At 39.1% G+C, this 11619-nt stretch overlaps 1 protein-coding gene across 4 annotated transcripts in view; it reads right to left on the bottom strand.

Moving 5' to 3' along the window:
• dmd (dystrophin) overlaps positions 1–11619 on the bottom strand; it is a 163759-nt gene that overhangs the window by 129161 nt on the left and 22979 nt on the right. For all 4 annotated transcript variants that reach the window (XR_010800422.1, XR_010800423.1, XM_066661558.1 and 1 more), the window contains 5 exons: positions 6693–6794; positions 6449–6550; positions 5627–5806; positions 5346–5512; positions 936–1059 (listed from right to left, as the gene is read on the bottom strand). Coding sequence is in view for 2 of the 4 variants with exons in the window: in XM_066661558.1 (XP_066517655.1) it covers positions 936–1059; positions 5346–5512; positions 5627–5806; positions 6449–6550; positions 6693–6794 (675 nt within the window). In the remaining 2 variants the exon portion in view is untranslated. The remainder of the gene's footprint in view (positions 1–935; positions 1060–5345; positions 5513–5626; positions 5807–6448; positions 6551–6692; positions 6795–11619) is intronic.

The following is an 11619-nucleotide window of genomic DNA, read 5'->3' as shown; positions in this document are numbered from 1 at the left end:
CATGTTAAGTACTTACAAGTACTTAATATTTATAACTACTTATGTACAGTGTAATTTCTTACCTGCTATAGCACAATGCCACCTCTGTATATCACTATCATTATTATTAGCATTTTACTTTTAGAACTGATTTTTATTGTCTCTGTTGGAGATGCCATGCAAAATTTCACTGTACCTGTGTACAGTGACAATAAAGATTCTATTCTATTCTATTTTAAACGGCAAAGCTGTACTTGGTTGTACCTTCTTGTATTTCAGTTATTTAGCAATGACCTAAACTGAACATACAAAGTCATAAATATGTGCTTCAGACGAGTGCTTAAAGGCTGCATAGAGCACATTTACTACAAGCTACTTCTTTTTTCCATTAGCTAAGCTCTGTGCCTCTGCATGAAAGAACATACACCTGAATGTGTGTGTAGGCTTCCGTGAAATCATTCAGTTTAATATATGCTACTGAACTATCTAACACTGCCTAAAAAACAGGTCAAACAGATTTTACTTACCCATCATCTTGAAGCTCTGTGCTCAGTGTGAAAATCCAGCCATGTGCTTGTGCTTACAATATTAAATGAGGGGTTTTCACACTTTGCAATATGCAATAATCCTTCTGTATGAGCTGCCTGATTACCATGCTGTTATCATCTGAACAGCTGAACTTGTGAATGGGTGGGCCATCAAGGCTTGCACCCTGACCCACAGACTGAAACATGCCTTTTGTTATTTTGAGACCTTTCAAAGTTTCTTGGGGGTGTTCATTACGGTCCTAGGAGAAAAACTCGCTGAATTAAGTGTTTTGATTCATGTTCTGATTTATCTCAGTGGTGGGAGCACAGACTCTTAAAATCCATATATCAATATGTAATATGTCCAAAGAAAATGAATAATAAAATGGGGCCAGATAAAGACTTTATTAACTGGATCATGGATCTTACCAAGACTTTATCATAGAGGTCTGCTACACTGCCCTCTTTACGTGACACTGAGAATTCTGGACTCTGCAAGATGGCCTCTGAGCGTGTCATGAAACTATGAATCTCAGTGAAGTCCACATCAAACCTGGAAAAAAAAATGCAAATTAGCAGTTAAAACCCTGTCCAGTCTTTATAGTGCACAGCCCGCTGAAATACACACCTCTAACAATCTTAATTAGGCCATCAACACCACCTGACAAGAAAAACTGTGACTTCAACACCTGTGGACAATAACTGAGCAAACCTCCTTCTATATTCACAAATTTTTACACAGGGAGAACAAATATTGGTGTTTTCCATCCATTGCATCCATCCATGGCAATGAATGTCAGTGCAAGTGACATTTTTTTAACCGCAGCCACTAATTCCCTATTCACCTCAGGCCGGGGGCACCAAAGTGGTGGCTTCCCAGCTCTCCCATGCTTCTCATTTGAGGACACTGTTAGAATGTCTGAGTTTGGACACAGTACAACCTAGCACAGGTACAAGCAGCGCTGTTTTTGTTACTAAATGGAACGACTGAAAAGCTCTGTATAATTGTAATGTATTATTATATTTATAGTAATATTTATTATTATTAATTTCCCCTGGCTTTTACAACCATTGTTGCACATATGTACCACATTTCTCTGTCATATTCATTTACAAGCATAGCAGATGCTCTCCAGTTTCAGTTGGAAAGCAAGCCCTATGTGGACCGTATGGTCTCTTTGATGTCTCTTGCCTGATAAGGCAATATGTCCAGAGATATTTTGGCCAACACCATGCACAAGTACAACAATAGAGTCAGTGCCAATATGCATGCAGCACATACTGGTAGGATTGACAACACTATCTCTCATTTTCTCTTGGTGGTGGATTCGTTGTTACAGTTGACAGAAACCGATACTATGGTAAAGGAAGTCTTGGAGGCCATGCTCCATGGTCTGGGATTTGTCATTTGGGAGTTGAAATGTCTCATGGCAGTTCTGTAGTGAGCCCAACACCAGATTTGATCTCACAAACTCCCCTGTCGAATGAATGTAGGTCTATTCTTCATTACCTCCAGTTCCTGATTACTGGGGTGCTGATGACAGGTCTGGCAACGGTCCCTTCTCATCAGCCCTTCAGAACTTTTGTACAAAGCTCACTTCAGACCACAATTTTGTGGATAGAATAAAACTTCCTATTGGCAAAGTGGGCCATTAAGTTGGAAACATGTATCATTCAGTTACAATGGCATTGTTCAGTTTACATTCTCATGCAAAAAAGAGATTGGGAGGATCCACCAGATTCTCAACCTAAGGAACCTGAATCATTTTCTTTAATGACTCTTACAATACTGAATTTGGTTGATATCCTCAAATTAAAACCCCTGAATGAGTTATTTAAGACGTCTGACCTAAGTGAGGCTTACTTTCATATTCCCATTGCTCCTGCATTGTGGTGGTTGAGTATTTTCTGTCGTTTAACCTGCTCTGTGTGTGTGAGTTTACACCGCTATCTGTACTGAGCTATATGTACTGAGCGGTATACTTTAAATTAGATTTCACCACAAAGATATTTAATGCCAGAAACCGTTCTCTGCAGAAACTGTAAAAAACCTCCACAAGGCAGATATTAGTTTTATATTTACAGGCGTCAGTGCATATCCACAAGCACTAATTAAACTGCACTAATTTAACAGTTGTATTTTTGGCTAAAGTTCCAATATCAGACCAATTGCAATACCTAATAATCTATGTCAAATAATATATTGGCCACTGATATATCATGCATCACTACTGTTTTCATTTTTCTTATATTTTAATTTAATTTATTTTCCTTCTACTGCTATGAATCTGATTTGACACTGTATTTTTCTATACCTGTGGCTCACACACACTATTCATAGTGTGAAACACAGGTGAGAAATCCCCTCACCACAGTCAAAGATAAAGGTCCATTAGCCCCCACCCCATCAATGAGACCAACAAAATCTTTTGTTTTTAAATGGTGCAATTTTAGCTATTTAGCAACTGCTTTGGAGCAAGGAAGCCATAAATATGAGTCATAAAGATGAATGCTTGAAAGCAGCAGAGAGCATCCAAACTTCATTACAAGCCATTTTCCCCTTTTTGAGCGTTTTTACACATCGTAATCTTCCAATAAGTGCGGCCGGATTATCATGTTATTATCATATAAATATGAATGGGTGGGCCATCATGGGTTGTGGTCTGAGTCTCAGAGAGAGGTCTGCCTCTTGTTACTTTTCTTTCTATATCTACCAGTTAAACATAAATTTCTTTTCAACCTCCATATATTTGAAAATTAGACCCTTTATGGTTTCTGGGAGTATGTTTAAGTTCTGAATTATCCCGCTGGCAGGAGCGCAGACTCCAAAGGGTTAAATAGTATTTGTTACCCACTCAGCAGATCAATCATAATAATTGTAATCAAATAAATAATAATTAATTAATGACTATTTATTGCTGACTCTGCTACATAATGAATGGATGAATGAGATTCATAGGCCCCCACCAATGTCAAGAGCAAATCTACGCCCTTGATCTGTAACCTCTTATCCAGTTCAGGATGGTGGTGGTGGGTCCGCGGTGTGATACTACCAGCTGCACCAAGAATCCTTTACAAAGAGCCAGGCTGTTGTAATCCTTGAAGAATGTGAATCAGTCTTGTTATGAAGTAATAAGCAAGGCCTTCTCATATGGCTTCCCAGTCTGGATAATAGCATGTTGCTACAAATCATGGCCAGTCTTGCTAAAGTGCCTTCTAGAGTGGCAAAAACAAGACAAACTGCCCTTATGGTTGGTCTTCATATGGCAAATATATAACTGAGTGCCCTCTTGGGTGCCATTTCTTGCAGTAAATTGTGATGACGTGCCCTCTAGAGCAAGACATTTTGGTAATGTTTCTTAAGAAGTGCCCTTATTTGGTTGCCTTTAAAAAAACAAGGGTGCATTATTAAGTGTCTGCTATTGTGCCCCTCCTTGACAGTGCCCTTGCCAGTAGAAAAAATGACATGCAAAGGATGTATCTACATTACAGAGAATATGGGTACGTTTTCTAATTGAATCCTTGTCAGTGGAGAAAATATTATGCAGTGGCCCTAAAAGTGATGCCACAATGGGATAAATTCAACATCCCCTTTGTATAAAAAAAAAAAAAAGTTCTCAGATGTCCTTCCAAGTGAGAAAACATGAAGCAGTGCCCTTGTAACATCCCTCCTGGGGCAGGCTTTCCCAAGATGGTGCCATGACAGTTTATATTTGCAATATGTAATCAAATTTCCTAATAACGTAATTCATTCATTCATTATCTGTAATCACTTATCCAGTTCAGGGTCGCGGGGGTCCAGAGCCTACCTGGAATCATTGGGCGCAAGGCAGGAGGGGGCGCCAGTCCTTCACAGGGCAACACAGACACACACATTCACACCTACGGACACTTTTGAGTCGCCAATCGACCTACCAACGTGTGTTTTTGGACTGTGGGAGGAAACCGGAGCACCCGCAGGAAACCCACGCAGACACGGGGAGAACACACCAACTCCTCACAGACAGTCACCCGGAGTGGGAATCGAACCCACAACCTCCAGGCCCCTGGAGCTGTGTTGGCATGCTAGCACAGCCCTGTGTCCTGCACTAGGTGCCCTTTTTATATTTTCATCCCTGCCTTTCAAACAGTCAGAGTCCACCCATGTTTCAAAATCTGTATAAATATCATTCAGTATTAACAGTGCCTTCACAGATGCCCAAGTCACCCACACCATGTGCGCTAATGCATCCCTATACAATAACAGATTCTAGTTTCTAAACTGTAGGCTTATAACAAAAATTTTTTTTTTCAGACCAAAGAACACTTTTTCACTTCGCCCCAGTCCATCTTAAATATGTTCAGGCCCTGGGAAGTCAGCACCATTTCTAGATCCTCTTTTTATAAGTTTTATTCTTTGCATTTCTAAATGCAGAAAAGAACAATGTTCACAGATAATGATTTTGGGAAATGTTTCAGAGCTCATGCAGTGAAAGTACCTGTTTTAAATTCAATCATGCCAATGACCTGGTGTCTTGTCAATTTTTCTTTAACAATGTGTTGCTGGCATCAAATTCTACATTGGCATACATTTAAAAAACAAACAATACATTTTCTCAGTTTCAACATTTGAAATGGTGTTTTTGTACCATTTTCAGTTAAATATAGGGCTTAAAACATTTGCACACCATTTCATTCATTTTTATTTACATTTATGTTGTCCCAACCTTTTTGGAAAAGGAAATTTGCAAAGTAATAAACAACCAAATAAATAAATAATGTTGTTGTTTTGGATGATGATCTATCATTTTTAATTTTTATACATATGCAGGCCACCAGTATGAAAATAATAAAGTTTACCTTTTGCGAAGTTCTGAGTCCACAACAATCTGACGCTTCTTTTGAGGGGGAGAAGTAGCCCTACCCTCCTTAGTATGCTTCACAATCTTTTTCTGATGTGTGGTAACTTTAGTTTCCATAGTTGTATGCATAAGTTCAGATTGGGTTGTAGTGACAGAGGTTGTAAACTACAAGAAACAAAAAAAATAAATAAATATATTGTATAATGTAGGAAAAAGCTTTGAATGACAAAGGGTAAATACTAACCATAGTACAACAATTTCAAAAATATCAAAAATCACCTTGGTACTGGTGAGATTAAGAGACTGCACCAGTTTGTCCCAGCGCTGAGCAAACGTCTCTAACCTTGCTTCAAGTTTCCCTGCTGCCTCCTTATTCTTAATTTTGGATAACAGGTCTTGAACAAGGGAGCAAAGCTTGTCCATGGTCTGCCTCTTCAGTTCAAGGTCTGCTTTCAGAATCTGCATAAAAAAATAACACAAAAAGGAAAAACAAAAAGCTTAATATTTTTCCTCAAAAACATCCAGTATTTAAAGGGAATACAGTTTCTCATCATTATAAAATTTCTGCTCTACATCTCATAATTATGGAGGGCAATGAGATTCTGCATTTACTTAAATATTTGTACATTTCCAAAAACTGGAAGTATTCCTGTAAGCTTAAAGCACAGAAAATACCATATCCATATTGTATGCCTACATACTTTCCGTAAACATATATATGTTAAACATTAGAGGCCTCCTTCAAAGTGAATAACTGTATAATTTTTTTCATTCATCCATTCATTCATTCATTATCTGTAACCGCTTTTCCAGTTCAGGGTCCCGGTGGATCCAGAGCCTACATGGAATCACTGGGCGCAAGGCAGGAACACACCCTGGAGGGTGTGCCAGTCCTTCACGGGGTGACACTCACACACTTATGCCAATCCACAACCTCCACTTACTTAAATGTGGGAGCAGAAAGCGTCAAATATTATGCTTATCATATCAAATAATCTGTTTTAGGCCAACCAGATGTCACATTTTGGAATTTTATAATATTTTTATGTCAATTTTAGATTTGTTTATCCTATATATCTATTTCCATGCAACATTACTTACAGCAAGCTTTCTGAGATTGGCAGCAACTTCACTGGGGTCAGCTGTATTTTGGATGGAAAGAATTAACTGCTCCTTCTGTGTTAGCCATGAATCAAATAAAAGCTGTAAAAACAGGCAGATTAGATTAGTAACTTTAAAATGTAACAGGGGACATTTAAACACTCATGAAATATTAGCTCTTGCTCATTCTGTGCTGTTTATTAGCATTTCTGGCAATATTATAGATAACAGTTTTCTACTGTACCTGTTCTTCGGTGAAATGCTGCCAACTCATCAGGATCTTTTGAAGGAGTACCCAGCGCTCTTCTGTCCATTTGCAAATGGCTGCCCATCTCTCTCCGAGGTTCTAAAAAGGTTCAAAAGTGAACAAAGTGTTAGTTTGTTTATTTAATATGCCCTTTCATTCATTATCTGTAACCGCTGATCCAGTTCAGGGTCGTGGTGTGTCCAGAGCCAACCTGGAATCATTGGGCGCAAGGCAGGAATACACCCAGGAGGGGGAGCCAGTCCTTCACAGGGCAACACACATTAACTTACACCTACGGACACTTTTGAGTGTCTACCTACCAACGTGTGTTTTTGGACTGTGGGAGGAAACCCACAGACAGTCACCTGGAGCGGGACTCGAACCCACAACCTCCAGGTCCCTGGAGCTGTGCGACTCTTACCTGCTGCACCACCGTGCTGCCCCTTAATATGCCCTATCAAGGAAAAATAAAATTTCCCTTTTGTAAAATAGGTGATGAATGTTATATTATTGTGTAAATATTTTCTTTCTTGTTTACAACGTTATATAACGGAAAGTAGACCCAAAAATCAGGAAAAATGAGCAAATAAAAGTATCTGAGTGACATTAACATGTGCCAAAATGTGATGGTTTGAAAAATGGGAAAGGCATCTCACAAACTGCAGCTTTTGTGGATTATTCCCAGTATGCAGTGGCTAGGACCTACCAAAAGTAGTTGAACTGACAACAGGTGAGCAAGCCTCAATTATGGCCTTGGGCTGTGATGCCACCTGAATTGCTGAAAAATGTAATGTTGATTTTCACAGAAAGATGTCAGAATACACAGTGCATTGCAGCATACTGAGTATCTGATTGTGTAGTATCTGATAGTGGAGTAGTCAGAGTGACCATGCTAACCCCGATCCACCACAGAAAACATCCAAATTTGGCACATAAGTAAAAAACTTCAAACATGAAAACTGAAGGTGGGCTGGTCTGATTTTCTTCAACTTCATGTGAACTTACAGGAAATAAAGGACTTTAAAAGACTGCATTCAGAGACAGTGTGGAACATCATCCTTTTACCTAAAATTATTATAGCTTCTGAGATCAAGGAAAAAAGAAATAAACAAATATATATATTTTAACCACATTAAAGCCACATTTGGCTAGTACGAACCACGCCCGTAGAGGCTGAAACGGGGAGGCGAACTCAGAAGTCTTTTGGGGAAGAGTTCAGGGCGGCTTATGAATGCGTATGAAGCCGGACCCCCCCGTTGGATAAATGAATATGAGAAAAGGGGTGGAGGAGAGGGGGGTGGTTAAAACAGGAGGCTCATGAAGCATGAAGCATGTGGACATATCCACAACAGTAATATAAATGTTTTGCTATGTTAAAGTCCCTGAAAATCATTCCGCACTGTCATTCAGAGCCACATCAGGGCTATATTTCAAAATCTATAAACAGGGTGACATATTAAAGCATTTATCTATTAACTTGATGAACACTTCTCTAAAATGTTAGAATTTTTGTACATGATCAAAACATGCATAACTGTACAATTATCAATATTACATTTAAGAAATATTGTTTTGCAAATATTACACCATGTATAGTCATGAACACCAATGGAAAGATCTCTTTATCAGACATATCCTGGGGTAGTAGCTTGACATACTGAAAGAAGACACAGTGGAGTATATATAAGATATGCACCTAAAACCATCTGTTTTCTTAATAATAATAATAAAAAAAACTCTCTATCTTTGTCAGCTACCATTGAATTTTATTTTCTTTAGATAGAACATTTACAAAATGCCATAACTACAGATATTTGTAAAGATTTGAGATTGGGACCTTAAACTGGGCTTTACCTGTTCAAAAGTCTTTAAACCATGACTGTATATACAGAACAAATGAGTATTCCTTTTTCTCATTGCATGCTGCATGAGCTGTCAATGTATGTGATAGAGTCTTTTATTTTGACATTAATATCATCAGTTCTGCACTGCCGGTGTGTTAGTGTCAACATAAATCTTAATTCATATTTAGTTTGTATTAGTTACATTAGTTGGTATTTCATGAATTGGTAATAGCATTCTATCCCTTAGTGTATCAGGATGTCTGTAGTAATGCATTGTCTTCAGCCGTTAAATTGTACATTTTATTTAGACAGTGACAGGGGTAACAAAGCATGGCAGTGGCTCTGTGTCTGATATATAATTTCATATTTATTTGTATTCATGTTCTGAAAAAAGTCAAACTGGCACTCACTTCAGCGTAGTGATTTGGGCACTAGTTCTCTATTTGCTGATTTATGCAGCATATATAAAAAATCTAGTCTGGCTGAGATACAACAGAGTAGGTCAGTGTCATCACTGCAGTACAAAAAAAGTGATAAAGGCATGTTGCTCAAGCTTACATTACATTTTGTCTTATCACTTTGTCTTGTTCAGCTTCTTCTAAACCTCTAAAGGCCAGAGATAAAGTAAAATATGTAGTAGGGATGGGCGGTATCCACATTTTTTTTTACCGTCATAAAATATTATCGCGGTATACGGTATTTAGGGTGACCAGATCTGAGGTGGTGAAATGGGGGGGGGGCATGACTACTGACATGCAGACTGACCAATTAAATGTTTACAGAGAAGGTTATTGACCAATAACGGTAGCTACTTCACCACGCCCCCTTCTCACTCAAGTGAACCAATCGGAGTAGGGGAGGGCGGGACTAGTTTGTGAACAAAACGCTTCTCGAAGTTCTATGTAAGCTCTAGAAAAACAATATCCCGGACGTTTGTGAAATTCCGTCCGGACATGTTTTTAAATCTAAAAAAGAGGACATGTCCGGGTAAAAGAGGACGTCTAGTCACCCTAACGGTATTAATGGAGGGAGGGGTGCTGTGTCAGGCTGCGCTGAGAGCACAAAGTTGAGTGAATTTAGCTAAATACTGCCCGATAGTGCACACCGACACACGTTTACGATAATAGTAATGCTAAGATAGATCCCATTATCAGAAAAAAATACTGTGAGCACAACAATTTGCATTGAATGAAAGTACTTGGCCACAACCACCACATGCACAGCCCCATATGCAGGGTTTAGGCACAATTCCCCTTGGCAGACTGTCTAAAAAGTCTGTTTCTACTGTTGAAATGTTTCTACTGTTAAGTCATTATAAATGGCTGAAAATTCAAGCTCCCTTAACCAATGGCACAAAGCTTACATTGGCCATACCCAGCCACGGGAGTATCATAGCTTTTAACCTGCAAATACTCAACATCATGGTTTAGTGCTGTCCAGCATCTTTGCCTCAAACTTGCCAGGTCAAGTCATTCCCACCTTCCCCTATAAACAATCTCAGTCTCTCAACGTCATCCTGCAGGCTCACTATTGGGACAATCAAAATATTTCTAATCTTGTTAGGTTCATGGCATGTAAAGAAGTAGTTGAACATCGCTGTAAGCCTCAACCTTTCTATTAACAAAGACATGCATCTCTTATGCACTTTAACATATGCACTGTAATCCAGAAATATTACAGAGTTTACTTGAAGTGGCTGTATGCGTGAACGCGACCACCTTTGTCCCAGATATTATCTGGACTTAATCCCAGTAGCGCCCTAGAAATGACTCCTGGTAAAGTCTGAGTCAGCGCATGTGAGAACAGAGTGGGAAATGTTCTGTAGTTTCTCATTTTTTAGAAAATTCTGAGGCTGTTTCCTCACCATTTGTTGGTTTGTTTGCCAATCCACTCCAATCCAATCCGACTCCAATCATGTATATAGCACTTTAACACTTTCACAAAAACCCAAAGTGCTGTTTATGAAGTGCTGTTTGTTTGCTCAAAACTGGTCTGTTTATGAAGCCCCAGTGTCAGTAAAAGGTCCAGCAAAAGCTGTTTCCTATTCTTAAGAAGCTGCACCCCCTGCAAAAATGTTGTGGGATTAGGGAGAAGTCCTTAAAAGACAGGAAACAGAAAGGCATTCATTTTAAATGCATAACACATCTAGCAAGGAACTGTGAAAAGTTTGTGACATGCAATGAGTGTGGCAGTGAAAGGCATCACCCAGTTCTAAACCCATGACCAATTCCTGCGTCTGTTAAGGCCTGCACCTTTAATGGAGATCAAGGTGGGGAGTGAAGTGATACTCCCAAAGAATAAATGTCAGCCAACTGCACTGCGGTCTGTGGGGACAATGTGACTGTTAAATCTTGTTCAAAATTTCCGTGTTAAAAATATTATTATTGAGGACCAGAGTAATCGTTCTTTGGTTAGATTGGACTTGATGTTTTCAAGACAAGACATAACATACTGGCAACCTATGTAGGTGTGACAGAGGTGATTGGGAAACAAGCCCATGGCTTCCAATTTACATAGATGATAATGTCACTATTTCTCTTCCAGCTTTAATAGAATGCAACATCATCCCTAACAATCGTTTGGAGATCCCCACACCACAAGCCTCACAACTTCACCCACACTTAAGGCCTACTGAAAGACAGATCCCAGAACTTAACTATAAAGCTCCAATCCAATCGCACCATATGCTGAAAAACTAGACATTGGTTGTGTCATGGTTGGTAGCATTTGTTTGGCAGGCAGTAACTGTCACAAGAATGGAGCATATGTCATGGTGGTGTTTTCAAGAGGTGGGAATATGATGAAACAAGGTTTTTACAAAAATAAGGAGAACAGCTGTGTAGCCCCTCATAAGTTTCAAAGATGGCTTCTACCCAATAACAGAGAAAAAGGCATTTCACTTTAGCTCATTACAGCAGTCTTTCTCAAAAAAAAAAAAAACAGTTAGGAACTCTCTCTGAAGGAACACTCTTTTGTCTTTATGGAGAAGATACTGGAGCAAGGCCATGCAGAAGTGGTTCCTCCACTCCAAAAACACAAGAAATGCTGGTATCTATGGCTTGGGGTCTATCACCCAAGAA

This window comes from Hoplias malabaricus, chromosome 2, assembly GCF_029633855.1.
Source record: "Hoplias malabaricus isolate fHopMal1 chromosome 2, fHopMal1.hap1, whole genome shotgun sequence".
In the NCBI taxonomy this organism is placed as follows: Eukaryota; Metazoa; Chordata; class Actinopteri; order Characiformes; family Erythrinidae; genus Hoplias; species Hoplias malabaricus.
Note: the sequence above shows the minus strand (reverse complement) of the source record. Positions and strands in the feature narration are given on the sequence as shown.